The sequence below is a fragment of the Pezoporus wallicus genome, unplaced genomic scaffold (assembly GCF_028554395.1).
Source record: "Pezoporus wallicus isolate ANWC-B61680 ecotype Strahan unplaced genomic scaffold, APGP_CSIRO_Pwel_v1 contig_7749, whole genome shotgun sequence".
In the NCBI taxonomy this organism is placed as follows: Eukaryota; Metazoa; Chordata; class Aves; order Psittaciformes; family Psittacidae; genus Pezoporus; species Pezoporus wallicus.
The window spans coordinates 243,272-268,388 of NW_026638894.1; the positions used below are offsets into that span (position 1 = coordinate 243,272).

General features: G+C 36.9%; 1 protein-coding gene across 3 annotated transcripts in view; it reads right to left on the reverse strand.

The window, feature by feature from the left end:
- Nucleotides 1–25,117, reverse strand: part of SLC9A9 (solute carrier family 9 member A9) — a 192,914-nt gene that overhangs the window by 37,390 nt on the left and 130,407 nt on the right. For all 3 annotated transcript variants that reach the window (XM_057412968.1, XM_057412969.1, XM_057412967.1), the window contains 2 exons: nt 13,415–13,463; nt 7,885–7,964 (listed from right to left, as the gene is read on the reverse strand). In XM_057412968.1, coding sequence (XP_057268951.1) covers nt 7,885–7,964; nt 13,415–13,463 — 129 coding nt within the window. The remainder of the gene's footprint in view (nt 1–7,884; nt 7,965–13,414; nt 13,464–25,117) is intronic.

Sequence of the window (25,117 nt, forward strand, 5' to 3'; positions counted from 1 at the left end):
CCAGTAAAATCAGATACTACAATGCCTTCATCTATAATTTGTTGAGGTCAATAAACTGAGTCCGTTTACTTTACTGGGCTTTAGATCAGCTGATTCAAGTTCTGTATTTTGATTTGACAGGTACTCTAAAACAGCTGCACAGCTAGAAGTAAGCTGCAGAACTGGAAGGTTTTTTTTTAAATGCAGCAATTTTGCTAATTGTGACTTTTGTCCATGCCAGGACATTTTGGTTTTGGTCAGTAGCTATTAATTTAGCACCTGTGAAATATGTCTATAAGAGGAATCCTCTGTACTTAGTTTTGCCTCAGTAGAGTATGTGCTGAATTTCTCTTGTGCTAAAGTGTACATCTTTAATATCTTTAGTACATCTTATAGCAGTTTAGCTTTAACATGCTATAGTGGCTTCATACAGCTGAAAAATAACATTAAGGAAAAAAAAAAACCAAACAATAAACCAGTTATGTAAGCTGGATTGCCTGACTGAGGCCTTGGTTTTATGGGGTGCTGTGCTCCCTTGGTGAGACTTGTAAGCATCTATTGGTCTGCTGAACAGCTTCAGAAATGGCTCTTGGTAAATCTGAGAGCAATGGGTCAGGTATTTCAGCTCTTGGGTGTAGCACAAAGATTACTTAGGTCAGGGGACTGACCTAAGCATTTTAATATATTTTTACATTAAAAAAAGGTAACAATCGCATAAAGCCCAATGCATTTATACTGGGGCCACTGTGGTCTGTGAAACAGTCTTTATATTCAGTTGTTATCAGAAATCGAGAGAACCCCTTGAACAGCACAAATAAAAGGTATGCTATGACAAACGAGTTAGGATGTTAAATAGAAAAGCTGGTAATTCTACACTGAGTTGTGTAGAATAAGCTGTAGGCCAGGTAATGCCTCAGATGCCATGCAAAAGTCTTACTAAAATCAATGATCATTCAATGCAAAGAGCAGAAAATAGAACCTGGCCCAGCATGTCTCTGATGGTTGACAACAAGGATTCAGTAACAGCTTACAAAACATTTGTGGTTTTGTGGACTTTACGATGAATCTCTTTTCACATTAAAGCACTTCCCTTTTCTCAGATTGCAACAATAATGACAAGCTCTCCTCCACTTGTCCCATGCCTGTACCGTTTAACCACTTTTTTGAACATTGATTTTTTTAAAAAATCCCATAAAGTTTCCCCCCATGTGTCTCTTTATTTCTTCCTTTAAAGGGAAAAGTGCTGCGTGCTCCTATGAAGGCTTTAAAGAAATCAAGAAATTTGATATAATGGCTTTGCTTCCAAGTGAAATCTTTTGGAAAAAAAAAAAAACAACCAAAAACCAACTCTTTTTCCAGAATTACTTAGTTCTTATATTTTATGTAACTATCAGATAAAATTAGACTATGAAAAAGGATCTAATATTTGTTTTCTTCCTTGTCAGTTACCTTTCTCCCTAGCTTGATTCACCCTTCCCCCCCCCCCCTTTTTTTTCCTAAATTTTATTTTAAACATGTAAATAGACTTTTCTGCTGTGTACTGAATATTAGTGTCAGGATGAAAAATCTAAATAGTAAAAACTTCAGACTTTATCTCCTTTTGATTATATTTTGTGGAATCAAAATTCCTGCATCTCTCTTCTTCCTTCAAGATCATGGTGGGGAAAGGGTGAATTCGAAGACTTGTATTTTGTAATTAAATTATCAAGAAACTATCACAAATAATCTTTACATATGTCTCAGTACCATGCAAGAGTGAAAAGGATACGTTAAATATCTGTAAAAGAGTTTTAATCTAAAATGGGTATTTAACTCATGTTTAGTAATTTTTTCGTATAAAAAATACCTGGCTGTGAATGAGATCTTCAAAGAATTGACTTGCATATTCAGCATGGAATTGTGTAAGATTGATTTATCCAGGTTTCTGTGAATGGAGGACAAACTGAGGTCACTTATTATTCTGGTTAATCATTAGCCATGTTTATTTATTAGGTTAATTTGCAGAGTTTCAACAATCTTGTGTCCTTGGAAAGGGTCAGGAAGTAGCACCAAATCAGATATACTGATTATCTGTGCTTTAAAAAGAATAATGAGTTTTTCTCGATCATGTACTTGAAAACCTGTTAGTGGAATGAATTTTGAACCAAGTCCAGGCAATTGTTGCTAATGATAAAATACCTCCTGGGGATACAGTACTGCTCAAGTTTGCAGTGTTTGAGAAAGCCTTAGGATATAAGCAGCTGCTCTTGTGTCATGTTCATGTTATAGACACTGTAATTCTTTTAGTAAGAATTATACTTTCTCTCAGTTTTTATTGTGATTTATTTGTAACTCCTGTAAAACTGATTCTTGCGCTCTATAGGCATATTAATGCTATGACATCTAAGTTTCTTGCTAGCCAGTTCTTTATTATTCTTGTATACTAATCTGTACCCTTATTGTACTGTGTGGTACCTGAATTTGCTTACATCACATTATCTGATGCTTCCTCAATTCATAATTAGACTGGAGTGTCTCTGAAATAAGATTTTTTTCTGTGTTTAAGAACTGTCTAGCAAAATGAGGTTCTGGTCCAAAACTAGGACACTCTGTGCTATTTTGCTTTTGTCACTTAAGTGACAAAGAATACCAAATTGGAATATTAGTAATTAAGAAACATTTAATTCTCCAGCAGATAAAAGCAAATGGTGTGCACATGTATGCTTTTACAGTCTCTTGTCTTTTTTTTCCGAATGTATCTATCTCTGATATGAGAGTGGCAGGTCATCCCATAAGGAAAATTCAGCTGCAGACCATAAAACGCTGAACTTTTCTTTGATTGTCAGTTTACCCTGGAACTCGTTTTTGCTTTTAGTAGCTTTTCCATTTTCGCACAGGCACAGAATAGTACTTATCTTACTTCATAGGCAGCCATTATGTCTGTTTTATCCACATAAAAGCACAGGAGAAATAAAATGATTGGTGCCCTGATAAGTTAAGGAGGATAGACCCTTGAAGTCTACAAATAATGCAATTCCTTTTGGCTGATTGATTTTGGGTAAGTGCAAAGGACATAAACAACCATTCTTTTAAACTGAAAGGAATGCATCTGGATGATGGATAACTGCAGTTCAAGCAGAAACACTTCTACAAGTTGCTTTGTGGAGGATTGGCTCATTCTGTCCCAAACTCCTGTTTCTTGTCAGTGTAACTGAATGTTAGTTCCTCAGATTGGAAAGAAATCTGTAAAGAAGGAGAAAGTTTTACTTCTACTCTACACATGGTAGTGGGCATGTGAGCTGCTCAAAATCTAGGCTCTATGCCAGTTAGCTACATTCCTGTTTGGTAGCTTGGAGCAGTACTGAGATTGCAGTAGGTGTGTCACTGCAATGCTTATCCATACTATCCAGCTAAAAAAAATCATCATATCTCTCTTGCTCCCTCTCACTGCTCATGTGTGTTTTAGTTTTGGAGAACAATACCACATGCAATCTCATCCTCACCCCACTGCCAGAAAAAAAATTGATTAGCCTTGTCCGCAGGTGGCCCCAAACCCGTATCTTGCAATTTAACACTTACTAAATATTTAAAGAAACTTACCACGCATTTGAAATCTTTGTCCCTCTTCCTTCCCTTCTTACTTTCTTCTATTGTAATCTTGCACATGTTTTCCTGTTATACAGCAACTACTTCTTTCTCAATGCATGTTTCTGTGTGTACTATTAAAGTACATATCCTGCAACATAATCCTGCAACATAGCATAGGCTTCTCTTTTATGGACGATGGTGAACATTTATAGATGGAAAGATCTTGAAACATTATACTCTCTTTTTTCATCTGCAGTTCAGTTATTTTGCACTTCTGTGTTTTAGTGTGGCAATCCCAAATCCTTCTTGTCCTCTTGGTATACAGCATGAGAAGCTGGGAGAACACTGTAGTCATCTTCCTCACTGATGCTACAGAACAGCCAGTGAGAGCAGAACAGCCCTTACATGAGGAAGTGAGAATTATATGAATACAGAGAGAAAAGGAAGCCTTAGTAAACAAAAAGTCTTGTGTAAGATCATGTTCAACCAGAAATGATTACAGTTCAGTCTGAAGTAGCTGGAAAAACTGGTGAAGATTGCAAGACCCTTCTATTATATTTTACATAAATTTTTAGTGGTAGATTGTAACTGGAAATACAGGCCTATGCCGAGAAGTTCTAACTCTAGTCAGGTACACAATGTCTTGGGATGATGCAGGCAAAACCCAACGATATCTGCTGGAGGAAGCGAGTAAAGAGGTTTGGACTGAGAAGAGTTAAGAGCAAATATCTACTAGCAAGGTAGAAGCAAATTCTGGGAGCAAAGTTACAGTTTTGTCATGGGTTGCTGTGGAATAGGACAACTTTGCTCACCATTTAATTGAGCTCTGCCCTAATTAATATAGAATCATAGAATAGTTAGGGTTGGAAAGGACCTTAAAATCACCTAGTTCCAATCCCCCTGCCATGGGCAGAGGCACCTCGCACTAAACCATCTCACCCAAGGCTCTGTCCAACCTGGCCTTGAACATCCAGGGACGGAGCATTCACAGCTTCCCTGTTCAACCCTTTCCAGTGCCTCACCACCCTCACAGTAAAGAACTTCTTCCTTATATCCAATCTAAACTTCCCCTGTTTAAGTTTTAACCCATTACCCCTTGTCCTATCACTACAGTCCCTAATGAAGAGTCCCTCCCCAACATCCTTATTGGCCCCCTTCAGGTACTGGAAGGCTGCTCTGAGGTCTCCACGCAGCCTTCTCTTCTCCAGGCTGAACAGCCCCAACTTTCTCAGTCTGTCTTCATGCAGGAGGTGCTCCAGCCCCTTGATCATCCTCATGGCCCTATATAAACACAGGCTCTTGCCCTTGTATGACACCTACTTATTCATTTGTTTGCTAAATATGGCTACATCTGCCTTGAAAAGACACAACAGTATAAAGCTATGTATATAGTGCTGGAATATAGATCTTGGGTGTCCTGCTGTGCCCCCCAGTAAATTCTTAAAATACCTTTGTTTATGCCCTCACTTTTCCACTACAGCTACAGCCTCAAGTGGTAATGCATTGTAAGAAGTGAAACCTAAGAAACTGAAGTAGATGTTCTGGAATTTCCCCACTATCACATACCAAGTATTTTATTTTTTTTTTTCTTCTTTAAATTAATTGAGATGAAAATCCAAGAGGATACCTCTGAGCATTTAAAGGATCTGTTCTTCATTTTTATTATTCCAATATTAACATTTCTTAGCCTAGATTTCAGAGAATGTTCTGCTTTTCTCAAGTGTCCATACTTGATTCAAAGATACTTCCTTAAAGAAAATGGCCCTTATTGAAGCCAGCTGCCTCTGGATCAGGCAGAATAAAAAAAAAAATCTGATTCTCAAATAGAATTTTGGGGTGGTTGTATAGTTCTATCCTAGCGAGGCATGTTGCCGTTGCCTAAGGCCGCTGACCAAAGTGAAAAATCATTCGTAAGGGCAGCAAAGGACAGCACACCTTTTTTTTTTATTTCCTCAGTGATATTTCCTCCCTCTTGCTTTTCCCTTGTGAAATAAATAGGAATATGGAATATTACTGCCAGAAGAGTGGATAGATTTGTGTTAATGTTTAAGAGCAAATGTCAAACTATAGAAACGTTGCAGTTTTGTATGCTTTCGAAGTATATAACCAGATTATTATTTTGCTGTATCTTTTCTTTGAAAACTCTCTCATTAATTGTCTATGCAATCTTGTACTGGGCACAAACACTGTGCTACATTGTAATTGCTTCTTTTAAATTTTGCATCAGAGCTTTGTAACATTAGGCAGGGAAAGGCAAACGAAAGTTTGGGTGGATAATTTCTCTTTCCCTGAAAAGAATGTCTTTCAGAAGAAGTCATTCCAAATGAATGTTCAGAGCTGTGAGTCACAGCATTAGTGGGTTGAACTATTATTCTGTGCAAGTATATGGGCATATATTTTCAGGATTAGTAAAATGGAGAAATATTATTTGTAATAAAAATATATTTTAGGATAATGGCAGGGTTATAATCTCTGCAATTCTAAAGAAAGATTATGACTTGACTGGAAGAGGGATTGACACATGAATAAATCTGTTCTTTTTTAAGAATTTAAAAAAAATCACTTAAGATATTTGTTTGAACTGCAAAATACATGGAAGGGCAGACTTTCTAGAATAGAGCATGAGACATCCATATTAAAGATCTCTACCACGGATAACCTCTGAGAAGTGGTGCTTCTGGTGCCTTCTACAGTCCTTTCATTTTGTGCGTTGATATTTTCATATTGATTTCTCTTTCCCTCCTGCACCTGTCCCTTGTTTTCTAGCTCTACCTGTGTCTCTGTAATGTATTTTTTTTTCAACTCATGCCTCTGTGCTGTTTTTACCTTCACATTTTATTCTTTTTTTCAGTCCAAAGGAAATTTCTACTCCCCCTTCACCCTCCTCATACACCTGTTCATTCAGTTTCTGACTTATGGTTTGAGATATACCACAACCACAGGCTGTTCCTTCTGAAAAAGAAGTGGAACTGGGTGTTAGTTAAAGCCAGTTATGCTGGTACTCAACATTAACATTTAAACACATTTTGCCCCTTTATAGAGCATTCACCTACTATGTCTAAGTATTTTTGAAGAATTGTTCTAGTGAAACATTTTAATGCTAAGTGCTTTTTGGCCTTTAAGATTGCTCTGGTAGATTAACTTGGGCAATACATTCATTTTAACAAAAAAGATTTTTTTTTCATCAAAAGTATCTTTCAAGGGTAACTTCACTTGAGCTCTCTAAGGAAAACGTATTTCCAAAGAGTTATATTTTATCAGATGAAATACTTCATCCTAGTTTGCTGCAGCTGGTATCAGAAAAACACCTGTAACCTGAACATTAATCTCTACTCAGTAGTGAAGGGTAATGGACCTATAGATCTGCTATTGAATAATAGAGACTACTGGTAGATCTTTGCCTGTTCAGTTCCTGAAGCAATGTGCATGGAAATTAGCAGATAGGCTTCTTTTACATTCATCATACATTTCTGTGAAAGGCTTAGGGCATGCTTTTATTGTGGGATCTTGTTGATAGCTATGCAAAGCCTTTGCAGAGTCAGTTTAAAATGGCAATAAATTTGAATGTTAGCTTTTGCCATCTTTCCATTGGCACTCGTGCAGTATGGGTGTCCAAGAGTGTATGTTCTACTTTTGTTTTGGGAGGATATTCTTTTAATAGTATTTAAAATAATATAACAATATAAAAAAAATCAAAACTTTTCTTGAAATGCAAAAGATGAAGAAAACCAAACTTTCTAGAATAAAGCATCAGCCACCCATATTCGAGATCTCTACACACATGCCTCAGTAGGAATGTGAATAGAAGCAGGAAGGCTCAGGAATCCAGGGGATAGGACTTCCTTGGAGCATTTATCCCCTGGGAACTACATGTTCAGAATGGGTTGCATCTTTCTCTGTAAGAAGTGTGGGTAAACCGGTGTTGTCTTATTTTTACTTTCTCTTTGGTAGCTACTGCTTTCTGAATATGCGGTCAGGCTGCAGCCACTGGGCTGCTTCAGCCTCCAGCCTTCTGGTTTCCCAAATACAGAATTTACATGCTGATTAATAATGAACTTAGTTTTATTCTGGAATTTATAAAGGTTTATTTAGATAAACCTATCGTGTATCTACTAATGTAGGGCAGAGTTTGTTCTCTCTCCCCGTACCCTCAATCAGGAGGGTGCCACTGCACTGCCCAGCTTCTCTAGACCTTCTGTTTCTCTGAACTTTCAACATCTCTTTACTAAACACATTAAAATAAACTACATTTTTGTTTTCAGCATTAGATTCCTGAGCATTTTGATGGTGCCAGTTATAACACATCTATCACCAAGGGTTTATAAGAAGAAAGGATACTTATGGTCAAAGCTATACCATATTCTGAACAGCCATGCACTCTCAGCTTTGGTTGTATTTTTATCCGGGTTAGATGCACTCTGCAAAATAAATGAATGAAGTGAAAAGTATTTTTATAGCATACATAAAACATGGACTTCCAATATTAAGAAAACCCATGTCAAACCAAATTACAATTAAACTGCACTTTTTTTTTTCTCCCCAAATTCAGAAAGCTTCTTTGGCACACAAATGTCATCTCTGAATCACTTCAAGAACAAATTGGCTCATTGCTATATACTCATTGTAAGAGTGCAGCATTTACTTTTATTGATGATATCAATTTTATTAAGCAGCTGAGAAGCAATGTATTCTGAGATCAATAAAAGGATATTTCGATTTAATTGCCATTGTAGGATTACTTCAGTTTACTCCTACAAGATCAGACGCTATTTGTGTATGTCTAACAAAATGTCATTCCCCAAAGGATCATGATATCCTAATGACACAACTTTCCTTTCGTACTTCTTTCCAAGGGAGGAGGACCATAACTTGAGTCAACAAGGTTGAAAACACTGCTTTCCATTCTGCAAGCTAATTCTGGGGTGTGTTGCACAGGTAGATAGATGGATCTGTCCTTTTACTCAGGATCATTATTCAGAATGATACATTAGAAACAGCTGTACAAAGACAGCTAATTGTGTTATTCTCTGGGCATGGCATTAGCACTAGCAGAAGAATTAGTGGCAGAATGGAACTAGGAATGGGCTTGCTAGTTCTCTAAGGATATTTCATTATCATCTTGCTTGTGTTTTGCTGCAAGTTAGATTTTTTCTTTTAATGGGAGTATTTTTCTTTATGCAACTTAATTTATCTATTTTTTATGCTTTAGAAATATATTAAACATTTCCTATTATATATTAGCATTCATGTAAATTGGCTGATGATAATAATGTCAATGGTCTGATCCTCAAAACAGTAAGGTTCCAAGCCAACCTGTGCATAGGAATTGTTACATTGATTTCACTGAATTTTGACTAAGGTTATATAGAGACAGAAACCTTATTGTAGCAGTTACGATTTTGTTAATATCAAACTGCTCACAGTGAACTTACAAATGTGCCAAATAGGGCAAAAGTTATTTTGGGTTTCATTTCCGTGTTACTGAATTGATTATTTTCACAACTTCCCGTAGCAACTGGGGAGGCTGGAGGAGGGAAGAAGATGGTACTAACCCCTAACAGAGCAGTACACTCTTCCAAGACCTTCATATCTGATAGTGCATTTTGGCAGGATAGATACAGATGGGGAAAAGGGTTGAAACATTTAAGCAGGATATTTAATGACAGGGAAGGTCTATGTTAGGTCAGAACAACAAGAACACTGAAAGAAAGAAGGTGAAGGATGAGGGTGGACAGGGATAAAGATGAGAAAGAGGACAGGTATGGAAACGCATGTATCGTGGAGTGGGCTGCAGCAAGCAGCCAGTAAGTGCAACACAGAGGAAAGCTGTAAATGGCCCATGTATCCTTGGTTTGACTACTAATATTTCTGGAAGCCATAGTGTTGTTGGTCCTCTTTCCAAACTCATTGTATATCTAGCTTCCTCTTGTGGGAAAAAGATTCCACATGTTGGAACACAAATCGTTCCTGTATAAAAGCAGTGGACAAGAAGTCTGCGTGACAGTATAATTCTCTAAGAATTTCCGGGTCCTGACCTGAAACTGCTTGTATTTCTTGCACTAATGTTTATTGTTTCTTTGTTCCACATCTGCTCTGTTGGCCTGTATTCTCTGGCTTATGTAAGCTCTATGAGTCTCACATGTGTTGCACCTTCCTCCTTTTGTATATGAAATCTGTGTTGTGTTTACAGCTTTTCTGTTTGTTGAGAATGTGGGTAGTTATTTGTAGTGAAGATCCTGCTTAAAAAGTACAGACAAGGGATGGCAGGAGATGTTGGTATGAGTGCTTTTGGCACTGTTATAGATCTTTGGATCCTATGATCTCAGAAAGTAACATTTCACTTTCCCTGCAGTTCAGAGAGGTAGAAATAGGGGAGACAGTCCACCACCTCTTCTGGACAGCACCTTTTCTCTGGGAAGTGAGAATGCCAACGTTTCTCATCTCTTACTTTGGAATTGCACTTAGATTATTCACTTGCAATAAAATCACCAACCAGCTGGCCAATGAAACTGCTGGGGAAAGTATAAATACTTGGTATACTAATAAATATATCAGGTGCTTATTTTTAAAGGTATCAGGTAATTTATTTTAAAAATAAACTATTAATTTGAGAGAGATAATATTGACATATGTTTTGCAGGGTATTTCGTTTTCTCCTGAGATCAATACTGCATCTACAACATTTTCCCAGAATGCTTGTAGAAAATACATTCTTACACTGTCTTGGCAGAGATTAACATAGTAAAATTTGAGATACAGAAACCATCTGAATAAAATGGTATTAACTGTTTGGTTTTCTTTCTAATGGGGAATGAGTTAAAAAGCCAACTGCCATAAAAGATTTTGCCTTTTAATAGAGCAACTTTGTAACTCTGCTTAGTGATTATGTATTCTGCATTCTGCTTATCAGTGTTAGATTTAGGTGTTCATACTATGAATGGTATGCAGCAAGCTACTTTTGCTTTTATATATTATTTTCTATAAAATAATATACATTACCTGTAGTATTATGCAATTAATTTCTTTCAGAAATGAGTTATGATGGTGCATCAATAAATAAATGGGTATGAATATGAGGCTATTATTTCTTACGTTTATGCTTATATTGTGATAATGATTTAATGATAAACACCTTTAAGGAAAGGCAAGGCAGAACTGACACAAAGAACCTGAGAGATGCTTTTGATGGATGAGGTCACAGTATGGTGAAGACCAGATGCTAATTATATATTAAAAGGCTTTATACCTTTGCTAGAGATGGAGCCCTGGATTCCAAGTCTTACAGCTTGAACTGGAATTTGCTGCTAGTGGACTGCTAACATTACTAGTTGAGCCAGCCCAGACTAGAGCATAATCAGAAGTCCATAAACAACTGTGTACATGGGAGTCTTGACTAAACACATCAAATTCCTTCTGGGAAGGAAAAACTGAATTTGTGAAAGGGAAGGAAAGAAGGGAGATCAAGTTCAAGTAGGAAAGCAAAAGTGTTATGCAGCTATGTAGCTGCTATGGTCTCTGACATAGTACTCACAAGGTTGAAGGTGTTTAAGCTTTTTTCTGCCCCTGAAAAATCCAGGTCTGGTTATAGATACAGATTGAGAGGTTCTTACAGCAAGATACCCTGTGTACTGGTATTTAGAGTGGTCAGAGAGAAGGTTAGGTTCAAGTCTCCACAGTAGACCTTGTGGCTTCACCGTTCTGCCTGAGTAGTTGTTTCAGTAGTCTGGCTGAGAAGAGAGAAGCCTACAGGCTTGTTTTCCACTAAGTTTGCTGTCTTTTAAACATCTTATTCATGAGAAGATATTCAGTTCTTATTTGTGGTACAATCCCCCTGAAGCATATGTTTTCAAGTTCATCTGGGTGAGAGCTTTAACTGGAACTTGATAGGTTACTTGTCCAGTGATATATGCAACAAAGCCAACTCCTTTCACTATGAAGACACACTAACATAGAAAATGAAAATTAGATAAACTGAATAAAAATACTATATTAGAAGTAAAGGGAAAGAAGAAAGACAAGAAAGGGGAAGAAGAGTTGTGAGACGGAGATGAGATGAAAGAGAATATTAAAAGAAATAACCTGACATAAATTGAATAACTGACATAAATAACTCAGATAAGTACTGCATTAAAGAGGGCTGCAGAGAATGCAGCAAAGGTCTGAATTAGTAAAAGGCTGAGATTTCAAATATAAAAATGTCAGAAAAAGGAAAGTAGAGTACCACAAGAAGGAAAAAGAATAATCAGAGAAGCAACACTATCTTCTAAGTTAAAATTTGCTACTGTAAGGAATGCTGACTTGAACATGATAGGGCATGAAAAGCGTTACATTTATTTACACCTTTTGTGTTGTATTGCTGGGTTTTGTCAACAGAGAGAGGTGTTAATTCACAGGGCACAGTTGGGAAACTGAATGTGTTATTGTTATTCATAAACATGATTATTTCAATTTTTAACAATAGAAAGAGAAAAATAGATGCCTATTGACTTCTGAAGAAATCAGGTTTTCACAAAGCATGCATTCAGTCAATTTTATACTCCATTCTCTGATATTTGATAGTTCTTGATTGCTGCAAAGTAGAAAATTTCTGACATGATGTTATCTTTAAAAACCAGTCAAGAATAAATTAAGGTTCTATATTCTGGCCTTGGTCAGAATTTGGGTAGAGGCATTGCAGGAACTTGCACCAAGGTGCTTAGGAGAGTGATATTAGCGATTAGTCCCCATAAACTCAGAACAAATCAGTATCTTGACATGGTGCAATGGAGTTATACTAGCCCTTCTAATAGTGACTGAGTTGTAAAATTAAGAATATGGTCAGATATGAATAATGTTGTTGGGGTCTTTTTGTTATTTTTCATTTCTTTTCCCCAAAGAAACAGCAGGACATTAGGCACCTGAATTCCATCCAGTTTCCATCAATGACCTAAATGAGACCCTAAATGCCTTCAGATAGGTGCAAAGGTGTAAATGTTAAGACTGCTCAGTATGTAAGATTTATTAAAATTCTGCCTAATTATATCTTTAATGCATTTTCAAGTGAATAGAGTATCTTTTTCGTGTCTTACAAATGTAAATACCAATTTAAAGCATCACTGAGTAATTTAAATTTCAGTTCTAGTTATGCAGTCTGAAAGAGTGCATGGGGTGGTATTGCCTAGAAACAGGAACACAGTATTAGGTACTTTTTTGCTTTGCCAACTTGTCAGCTGTAGCATTGTTTCTCCCTAGTTGTACTGCTCTTCCACTTACTGTGCGGAAGCACATGTCATGTCTCTGAGTATTGACTTACTATAGATTTCTACTGTTGTTGCAGGCAGTGCTGCATTTGAAATAATGCTATAATGTATGACAAAAAAGGGAAGGTGACAGTTGAACAGCTGCACCTTGCTAAATAGCCTGCTTCAGTTTACAGTTTTCAAGTTCACAATGCACTTAGGTTTCCATGTGAAAAATATTTCCAGAAACCTGATCTCCTAGAACTGAGCATTGCACCTTCTCCTGTTTTATTGTAGCGAATGAAATATTGTTCTGGCTAATTTCTATAGATGCAGCATTCGGAAGGTGATAAATATATGGATGTATCAAGGCAGTACTTCTGTTATTTTGTTTATTAGACTTCTCAGGGTATCTTCACGTTTATTTACAGTTTTCTTAAAACTCTAATAGCTTTAGTTAAAAATTTTCATCATTGCATCCACATTCAAAAAACAAATATATCCTCTGTATTTTATAAATAAAGCTCCTTTTTATTTTCAACCTGCCTGTTTTAAATATTTTCAGCAATAACACTGTTTCTGACAAACATGATCTACCAACAATTGAACAGATTTTTAATAGAGTATGTATATCTACAGTCATGACATACCTGACTTGCAGCTTCTGCTTTCAGATCTTCATCTGGATCTACGCCAACTCTGTTAAAAAAAATCCAAAACAAAGACGTATGGTAAAGATATGATGTATATTAGAGAACTTTGAGGGTAGAAATGTTTCTCTTGTGCCACTCATTTCCTGCTAAGTGAGAGATATGAAGAAGAGCTGACAAAACATTAAGATCAGTTTTTTTAATCAAGGAATTTCTTAAGTTTTTTGGAAAATTGAGAGTCTCTTTAACAGCCGGTCATAACTCCTGAGATTAGATCTTTACCCTGGCTCTGATCCACACCTGTGGTGAGAAAATGAAGTCATTAACCTGTGCTATGAAATCCTTAATTACTGGCAGAAGAGGGGTGTTGAGAAGGAACTGGAGTTGGGTATGAGGACAAGAGTACCGGACTCTGGCATTTCTTACTGTACTGCATTGTAGCTAGCTTGTGGCTTTTGGAAAGGGCTTTACTTGGCACAGAAAGTATGGGAAAACAAACCCAGAGAGGAGAGGAAATTGCAGTGGGTGATGTGCAAGATGATGAGAACCTGGGTGGCATTTTACTCATACGGACAGGGAAAAAATAACATTGGCTGTTAAAAGTGATGTGGTGGAAGAACTGACATATCTTGAATACTGCTGATACTCAGAACTGAGGGGTGCAACTGAGGAATGTTGAGTTGAATGACAGAGGCTTGTGCTGATGTTCATACCACTTACAGAAAGAGAGCAGTGAGGGTGAGGAATAATGAAACTTCTTATCCCTGGAATCTGAAGCCCACAGCTAGCTAGCTAGCCCACCAATAGCCCCTGAAAGCCTCCCACATAGTATCAGGTCCACCAAGCTAACGGAAAATTTACTGATGTGAATAAAAGGTACTCTTTCACTAGATTCTAGATACTCATTTAAGTCACTTAGATCACTTTACTGTTTTTCTGACAGTCTTCCTTCTTGAGTACGTTTTTGATTTTGGTAATAACACATCAAAATACATTTTAAAATAATATTAAATATTAACAGTTACATACTTCAGCCTTATTTCCTGTAAATATTATGCACTCTTATTCAGTCCGAGACAATAACAGGACCTATATGCAAAGTAAATGCTTTTTATATGTAAATATTGCATGAAAGAGAAAAGACATTTGTTTCTATCATAGCTCTTGAGCTTTCACAAACCTGAGTTCTTCAGGCATAAATATTTAAATCTTTTTACAAAAAATAGTCCTTTTCTTTGTCCTTTTTTTTTTAAATTGCTTGAAAATACTTCTGATGGCACTAACCTATTCATTAGTTTGGAGTAAAGCAAGTTAGGTATTTCCTTTTTAATGAAATTGAAGTATTTACACGGGAAGAAAAAAACATTACACAGAGGTTTAGCCATCTGTCTGACAGTGGGTTTGTTGTTATCATATACAGAGCAGTCTAGGACCTTCTCTTTCCTCAGTATTGTAAAACTAAGCAGTGTGAGACAGACACTGTTGTAGAACTAACAGTGTGCAGATGGCAGTGTACAGAGTAAATACAGCAGATTATGAAGCTTGAAGCAATGGCACAAATGTAGGTGTAACGGTCCCAAATTTATAAAACAGGTCACAGTCAGAGAATCCCAGTCTCCTAAATGCAATTACATACCCTGTTTATTAGACTATGTTTATTTGCTAGATGTGTTCACCAGGAACACTACTTGACCAATACAGAAAAACACCAGCAGTACAATAGTCAAGGGTCTGCACGGTTCTGAAAAGTAAAAAAATTCAAAGCATTTATGCATGACAGGTGGCAGCTGAAAGGCAGGGCTACAGCATAAACGTCTCTCTCACTCTCCTGTCCTTAATGAGCTTAACTTGACCTCAAAGAATCGGTCTCCTGGGACAGAAGTAATTCAGCCTTCAAGCAGTTCTGGACCTACTGGAGTAGAGAAACTGCCACTTCCAATTGATTGTGTGTGTTGGAGTTGTGATGTGTTTATTACAGAATGAGCTAAGACAACAGAAAACATTTCAGCTGGGACTAAAAGGACTGCAAAAGTAAATGTAAAAAAGGGTAGGCAATGGAGCCAGTAGGAGCCAGAGTTTCTGACTATGATACTGTTTCAGTAACTGTCATGTAACTACTAAGTTATCACATTCACAACAACAAACCACTGGCACAGGAAAAAAATCTGGATTTATAGAGTTTCACAGGATTTGTGGTATGCTTGAGTTTCTTTGCATGTATAACTTCCAATCCTTATAGCTGCAGAGACAGCTAGTTGTTCTACCTTGTTTATTCTGCAGACAATATATTATAATATGGCACATACGAAGATAGTCACATGAAATCTTAACATGAGTATTGCATTTAAAGCCAGACAATCCCTACCCCTCACCCCAGCAATAAATCACACTTAAATTCAGTGGAATCACACTTCTGTCCTAGATTTTTCACATATGAAAAAGAAAGGAAAGCATGATACATGAAAGACACATGAATGACACAGATCCACAGATGACGCTTTCCTTTGGTCTGGTCTCTGCTCTTGTTTGACACAGGTGCAGATGCCCTTGCTGTTTATCTCATGGAATAATATCTTGTTGCTGCAAATTATAGAATCATAGAATAGTTTGGGTTGGAAGGGACCTTCAAAGGTCTAGTCCAACTCCCCTGCAATGAGCAGGGACATCTTCAACTAGATTAGGTTGCACAGAGCCACATCCAGCCTGACCTTGAATGTTTCCAGGAATGGCGCATCCACTGGATGGGCAACCTGTGCCAGGATTTTACCACCCTCATTGTAAAATACTTCTTCCATGCTTCTAGCCTGAATCTCCTCTCTCTAGTTGAAAACCATCATCCCTCTCCTATTGCAACAGGCCCTGCTAAAATTTCTCGCTGTCTTTCTTATAGGACCCTTTTACGTGCTGAAAGGCTGCAATAAGTTCTCCCAGGTGTCTTCTCTTCTCTGGGCTGAACAATCCTAACTCTTTCAGTGTTTCCTCACAAGAGAAGTGTTCTAGCCTTCTGATCACTTTTGTGGCCGTTCTCTGGACCATTTGCAACAGGTCCATATCTTTCTGTATTGAGGACTCCAGAGCTGGACACAGTACTTCACGTGGGGTCTTACCAGAGCAGAGTAGAGGGGCAGATGTGGCTAGCAAAATCTTATGTATTGATTTAAAGCCCCTTGGGAAAAGGACCAGTCATTCTTTGTGTTCTATAGGAGAGTTTTTAAATGCATTAAAATAGCAATACATTTTTGCAGTAACTTGACCATTAACAACTTTATTAAGTATGCACTAAGCAGACTGAGTTCAGTCAGTTCTGAATTTGAAGCTAATTATTTCATATTCAAATATAGGCTTGGGAGCTTAACAGTGACCATTGAAAATCATGGTCTGCTATAATTAACTCTGATACACTTGCTATGAACTAGAATGCTGTTTTTAAACTGCAAATGTTGAAAAACACAAGTATAACAAATTACATGAGACAGTCAAGACAACTGAAATTAAGCAGAGACATGCACTTCAAGTCCTTCCTCAAAAGACCTGCTATAGGTCTAATGGTATTGCACTAGAATTCCAAACTTAAAATTTGTATAAATTACTACAAATGCTTCTAAGAAATACTCTGCTGTTAATACTTGTATAAGTATCTCTTTCCCTATTAAATTTTTTTGTTTTCCCTTTTCTGTGAGAAGTTTTCGTAGTACTTTTTGTTCTCCTTTCTTGCTGTCAACTTTGTTTCTTTTCTTCTGTTATCTTGTTGTACTTCTTGCAGTCTCCATTTTCCATTCCTCTGTCCCACTTTCCTGGTTGCTCTCTATTCCTAATTCATTTCTTCTTGGCATTCTTCTAAATATTGTATGTTTTTATCTCTGCCTTTCTATTTTTGAATCTTTTTATTCTATACATTAAACATTTAGGATGACTTCTATAAAAACAAATGGAACAAGTACAATGACTTTTTAATTAGATCTATACCGCAGTGGAATATATCTGCTCTTACAGGCTTTAGTAAGACCTTTAGAGTCGAATATCCTAGATATGAAAGAATTCAAATTCTTAAGAATTCCATTATGGTGGGGGTTTTGGGTTTTTTTTTTTTTTTGGTGTCTTTTTCTTGGCGAGGAGGGAAGGAATAGGAGTTGTGTTTTTTTTGTTTTTAAATAATGGCTGGATAAAAACCTGAATTCAGAGATTAAGATTTCTATATTTGAAATCTGGAAGTAAAGCTTCTGACTTCAGGCAGTCTTGTGGAATTATGCCTAAGCATTGCTAGGAACTGTGCATTAGTTTGCAGAAGTACCCTTTACAGTTGATGGTATTTAAATCCCCGTGTACTATCAAGTGTATAATTTTTTTTTTTTAGCAACAGACAGAATGCAATTTGTAAAAAGAGGAGGAATTTGTCACTGAATACAAAGCAGTTGATAACAACTTTTCTTATGTGGTTGAAATGAAAATGGATGGAAAGATAAATCCCATATTGTGAAGCGAACAAGCAGCAAAAAATACAATAATGATCCACAGGGACAGAGAGTAGTAAATCACTGTTCAGGCACTGCAAACTTTTAATTCTCTCACTTCAAACCACCACAAAGTCAACACTATAGGGTAAAATCTCTGCTTTCTACAGTGGAAACCACAGGAAAATGAATACACTCATGACTTCAAGAGGATCTAGGCATGCAGAGCAGAACTTTTGGTGTCTATACTTACAAGTGTGATTCTCAGCCCTCTCTTACTTTAGCTGCCAAGAAATCTGTAAATAGACACATTTCTCTGAAATCTGAATTCTAATCAGTGAAATTCTACTTCTGGGCTTGTACAGGCTTTGTGTATTTGCAGAACAGTTGATTCATGCAAGTTGAATCTTACTTGCAGTCCCACCTAGTCTAGTTTGCACCTACCATATACCCACACTGGTTAGCAATATTCCAGATGAGGCAGCCAGGACTGCTTTTAACTGAAAAATATGTCCTGAGAGCATGCAGTTGATTCCATTCCTTCTTTATTTAACGAAAGATCAATTTGAGTGTCCTGTGAAGAACTGGGAAGCTTAGTTTCATCAGTCACCACAAACTGAGGAGAGTCCATATCATGCCTCTCAAAAGTGCCATAAGTGAGTGGTACAGGTGGCAGCACAATCCATTGTCCTCCTGGTATTGTCCTGTTGCACCAAACATCTTTCAACTGCAAGCGCCAGTGAAGCCCCCGGAAACAGTTTTTTATAGATGTATTATTTAATGCATCGAATGATTTAATGAACAAAACTTCAGGCTTGGGAAATGACAAGAGAAATGTCTCTTAATGTGACTAACAATCTTCCCTCATCTAAGTGTATGTGAATGTGTTCCTGATGTAATATGATATTACAAAGCTGTCAGATAAGGATTAGAATTAGCCATGTCTTCTCTACTTCCTTTTCTAGATCTGTGGTGAAAACAAAGGCAACTCAAGTGGAGAAAAGTCTGTCTTTCTATACTATAAAATGGGTATAATAATATTCCCTCCATCCCATCGCTCATCTGCATATCCGTTATTATGTTTGTACAAAATTTGGCTTAGTAGAGCAAAAAAATTTTGGTTTGGAGCCCTAGGAGTGCTCCTGTAAAATAATTATGAACAGTATTAGCTTTGCTTGTCAAAGGTTTTACTGGAAGAACTCACCTTCTCAGTGCAATTGCTTCAGCCTTCCATGGGCTGTCTCATTGTAACTAAAACAGTCTTTAATCCTCAGCTTATATCTCAAAACCTGCACATAGCAGGAAAGGCTTTTTTGAGTGATTTATAACCCAATGCATGATTTATAACCCAATTTTCAAATGGCCATTAAACAACATTTGCAACAAGAGTCTTGAATATTTTTGCATGAAGAAATCTGAAGCCTGTAGTTATCCATCATCAGAATATTGCGTTCAGTACGGAATTGTTAACTGTAAAGACTAGAAACATGAGCAAAATAAAAAAAAAAATTGTTTCACCATCTCTAATAAATCATTACAATTGAAATTAAAAAATCTTCAGGATAAATAATGACTGCTCAGGCCATTATTCTTGTCCATGTGGCAGTAAGTATGATATGTATTCCTAACAAACTGACACCGAAAATCTGCTTTTGCTTCTAGATTGTTATATTACTGCTATATATTGCTACTGCTATGGACTGATGCTGTCAGAAACATCTGCTTTTTTTATAGTACTTTTGTTTGATTGACACAAACCCCATGGGGAATTATGGCATGAATATAGACCTTCAAAGTTCATCTCAAGCTGATTTTGTTAATAAATGAAAACACTTCAAGGGAAGAATAATAACTTATGTCTCATAGGAGAAAGAACAAATCAGTTTAATTTCATGCTGAGAAGGATTAAAATAATTTATTAGGTAAATGATGTTTTCTAAATGCTTATGACAGCTGCTTTTCACGTGCCTAAAGCTTTCTACTATATACACAACATAGAAATGGAACAAAGAGTATGATTTTTAAACATAGAATCATGCGAGTAAGAGATAATTGTGCCATAGTTTAACTTTTGAACTTGCTGTTTCATGAAACTGGGAAAATTATATTTTGAGAGATGGTACTGCAAATCGTTAGTCCTATGCTCAAGGTCTATGGACTACTTTTGGTGGGCACATGGAGAAATATGTGGTTACAGTTACCAATTAATGTGATAACTGTATAAATGCCAAGTAAAGAAAGGTTGCAATGGATGAAGATAATGTGTAAATGCAAATAGAAGATAAAGTGGATGAAGGAAATATAGTGCTCTCTAATAGATGCACAAGTTACAGTCTCTAGATGTGATCTGAAGTATCAAAAAGATAGTGATATTGTAGATAATGTCACTGCATAAAATTTTACCAATCACTTCTACAGCTGTGCAGCTGTGTGAAGTAAAATGCTAAAACTTAAAAATAGATGATGGCTTGCATTTACATTTACATCATCTGCTTATGTGAATAGTAACTAGAACAATGAATGGGATATTTAGCTATCTTGTATCTGATTCTCTATTCTGTTAATCCTCCCTTTATCTTAAGATATTGGTGGGGGAGGAGGGTGAAATAGTTTGGTCACTTTGAAGTAACAGGGTACATCTGTATGGCAGAATGCACTATTGATGTCTGTAATCATGACATCACGGCACTCCAGCTTAGAAATTCTGAAAAGTAGTGATTTATGACTCTGTAATGCTTCTGGCACATGCAGTAGATTATGAATGTCATTGTGCTATGTAAATATACCTGTGGTGAGGAATCAGGCCTCTGGCTTACAAATATGAAACAAGTTGACTAGATTAAGCATCATTTAACTTATGTGAAAGTTTTAGAAATCAGCAGTTGTAGTTGTTTCAGTGCATGTGAATAAGTTGGAATAAAGTCAGCATGAAGGTTGGCAGCAACCAAAATAATGTGATCTTCTGTGTGGCAGCAATGTATGAAGTGGGACTTGTTTTCAAAGTCAAGGTAAGATCATTCTAGTAGATTCTCATTATAGAATATGAAGTGTTTGTTACACTGTTCAGTATATTATGACACCCAGGCTTGTTATACCAGATTATCAGATCTAGCTGGATAGAGAATGCAGGTTGTGTGTTTGCATCTACAGACAACAGTAATTGCATGAATAACACTGAATTCCATGTCAAACTGGAAAAATAACATCTACTGACTCTGCCAAACCCACTCTGCATGCTTACTTTGCCCTAATGGCATACTGCTTATAGCTAACTATTGCATATTGCTACAAGTCAGTTCAGAACTTCTTTATATTCAGGCAGTAGGCTGAATGCGATTCTGATTTTAAAGCTTGATTCTGAGAAATGTAGGTCAAGACTGGTTTACATTCATGTATATAGATGTACATGTGTCCAGTGTTTAGGTATCTAAACTCACAGTTGCTTCTTGCCTCTAACACTGAGTGCAAGAGAAACTTGGTTTCTATACTTTCTCTAGAACTTGTTTTCTTGGACTTAAAGAGTTGCTCAATTAAATATCTTCACTGTGTGGCCTTTAAACTCTAGTGAAAGCCACAGAGCCCTGGCACCAATGTTGAACATCCACTCAGTACATCAGCTGATCAGCAGTATTTTGCTTCTTTTTTGTACTGGTATCTCTTCTGTGAAACTCTCTCTCACTTCCTCTCTCCCCCGCTTAGTTTTTGGTTTTCATTTTTTTTGGTCTTTCCTATTTATATATGCTTATAATCATATGTTGTTCCTGTACCTTTTATTGCACTGTGGTATGTGATCCAGCTATAGAATCATGAAATAGTTTTGGTTGGAAGTGACCTTCAAAGGTTATCTAGTCCTACTCCCGTGCAATAACAGGGACATCTTCAACCTATTGCTTTCTGTTTATAACTCTGCTTTACCAAGTAATGATACACTTGCATGTTTTATTTTCTACTCCTGCCTTAGGGATAAGTAAAATCTTTCATAAAATGGCATTTTTAGTAGTCCAAATTTAGATTAATAAACTTTCTGTTTCAAAGTATGTGGAAAACTCTCCCCCCCCTTTTTATATCCTCATCTGGAAAATGTGTACCTCAAACAGTTTTTCTAGAAACCTGGCAATGTCCTTATCTCTGTGGCAGTTTGGCAAACCTTTGTTCTATTCCCCATTCCTTAGTAAGGACTGGACTGCATGCCATGTGCTTGTGTGTCAGCTATTCCCCTATCCCTGCCTCAAAAGAGTAACTTTTCTTCATCTTTTGTTGTTCTAAAATGACCCTATGGTTTTTGTGTGGACTCTGATTTACAGTGTGAGGGGAGGCTTCCACAAGGCACTCAGCATGCTCCCAAGCGCTCCTGTTCAAGCCAAGGTCACTGGTGTCATTGGCTTCAAAAGGAGCCAAGTTAGACCAGCACTGAGTGCTTCCAAAGAGCCATTCCTTAATATTTTTGCCATCTCTCAGCATTCCTGAGACATACAAGGATGCGGTTGTAGGTTTAATTTTCCACTTATTGTACTAGCGTCATTCTCTGATGTAGGTTTCATTAACAGATCAACTGGTGAATAGATAGTTTCACACATCTCATTTATGTAAAAATCAAGACCTATAGAACAAGGTAAGCATTTTACTGTCTGCTTTTCAAGCATTTAAACTCTGTAAATTCCCCCTTGTTTTGAAGAGCAGGAAGTCCAGAACAGTGTCAAGAGGTTACATGGCCATAGTCAGTTAGTAGTCACTGTTCTTTCCCAGTTACACTCTTTACTCATTAAACAGATATGCGATTACTTGTAGGCAAACACAGATTTATGGGCAACGGATGGGAAAGCTTAAAAGGACCGTAATCTTTCTAAATATTTATTTTTAATCTCAGCTGCAGAAAAAACCTCAAACACCAAACCCTCAGCAAATCTAAAGTTTGGAGTAATTCCATTGCTGCCAGGATGAAATTGTCATGCTAACAGTAGAATATTTAATCCTAAAATGTTACTAATATTATTAAAAATTGGGTTTGTTCAGTTAAAATGCAAACATCTCTGGATTAAAATGTGGTTACAAGGTCACAAGTCCTACATTATGATAAGAGAAACATAACGCATGAAAAATAACGCATGAAAAATAGTGTAACTTGAATAATTTTCTAAAGCTGCAAGAGAAGATTAGATTTGAGGAATGTGCATGGCGGTAGCTGGGATATACAGTGTAATCACTTTGTCAGTAAGGCTGCATTTTGTTATTTAATTTTCATCTGAGTTTCATGTCTGAGATTGATAGGTGGGACTCCTAGAATAAAAGGATCCATTGACAGCACATTATAGCATTGGTGAAGCATTGTCTTGGGATAAAGGATGGGATTTGGTACCTTGCTGGATAGTAATGAGGATATTTCTTGTGAGTGTCAACGCAGTAAATCCCCAAGAAGTTGTGCTTTTGAAATACTGGATCACAGAGTGGCAAGGTTGTCATGAGGGGACTGTGATGCCTCCCATCCAAGCCCTTTACCCTGTAACCGGTTTTGTTTTGTTTTGCTTTTTTTTTGGGGGGGGGGGGGGGGGGGAAGGAAAAGGGAAGGAAGACATGGTTTGTTTTCCCTTACTTTAAACCAAATGATCTTGTATTTAGAATATACTGGGACTGTTAGCAGCATACATGTGTTAAGGACAAGTGATTATGCAAAGAGAAGGAGCTACCAGTGATGGCAGGATATTTTTTGCTTTAATTTAAGATGTTGCAAAATAGAGAAGTGTGGGCACAGATATATCTCTGAATAATCCTCTCAATAAGAGGCAGTACACAAAACAGAATATTGGTCAGCCTCCACATGCTTTAAGAAAGTTGCTATTATTGTCATGCCTCTCCTCCCGCTGTGAGGAAGTCTATAGATCAAATGCTCTGTAGACAACATTGGAACTGTATTAATATAACACCCATAACATTATTAAACATGCATTTTCAGTTAATGCAAAAAGATAGAAACATTACTGCATTACAAGTAATATCATTTTTGCACATAGCAAATGTCCTAATTGCTACTTCTATGAACTCTATGGGGATGAATACAGCTTTCAAAAAAAAAAAAAATCAGGAATTGGGCCTTTTTGTTGGCATCTTACTCAGACTATTAATGAGCTTTGCCAGCCAGGAAAAATGAGAGCTGATTGTACAAAAGATCTGTATAAGGAAAAGAAACTGTGCTCAGATGTATTTTGACAATTTCCTACAGATGAGCTTAGTTAATTCTTGGCTCAGAAACAACAGTTCCCTCCAGTGAATTATGTCAATGATTTTTAGAGCAGTAAAATGTTTCTTCTCTGAATCACTTTAGGTGTTTGTTCCTTTGTTTTCCTTGAACATAAACAGCACAGCTTTGGCAGGAAGCCCAAGCCATTGTAGATGCATTACATTATTGTTAATGTGATTAACCCAAAGTAAAACATTAAATGCTCCTGAGGCATTAGTTGAAATAATGAGATGACCAACTCCCAAGTTCCCTGGGCTCTCACAGCATGAGGACAAACATATCATGTACTTTTGCATTGACACTTGAAATTCATCATATAAAGTTGGTAATGGGAGCAATTCTGTGCATAGTCATTCGAAGTGAAGAGTAATGCTGGTCAAACTAAATGTATGTTACAACAAAACCACACTAATTGCTACTGGCTTTGCTGCCAAGAACTAGTGACAAGGTACCTTACATGTAAAGCTGCCACTAATCTTTCTGTTTAGGCTGCTCTTTTCAGAAGCAGTTTTTAAAACAGCTGCATTGCTTAAGTTCATATTTCATTCCTGGATTTAAATATGTTCACATAAGTTCTGTCTGAAATGCTCAGAATAGCAGGAAATGATAGTGAGGACTTGTATGGATTTATTGACCCAAGGCTGTATAAAACTATGGTGTACTGGAGAATATAACTTCAAATATATGCTGTACAATTATTTTATCAAAGGGTAAATCAAAATCGCATTTCTGAATTAGTGAAATAATGAATTAACGAACCATGCAGCACAATGGCCTTTAGAGCTGAGGTCACTACATTCATAAGCAGGTACACTGCAATTGGTAATGTCAGTAAGCATTGATACGATTTTTTTCATGTTTCCTCATCTAGAAATAAATATTGTAGGACAGAGAGTGCTAAGTTAGATGTACCTAACTTAGTGCTAGTGCTTAGTTAGATGTAGCTAACTTAGTGCTATTACTTAGTTAGATGTAGCATGTAGATGGAAATATATCTTGCTATGAAACAAAAATATC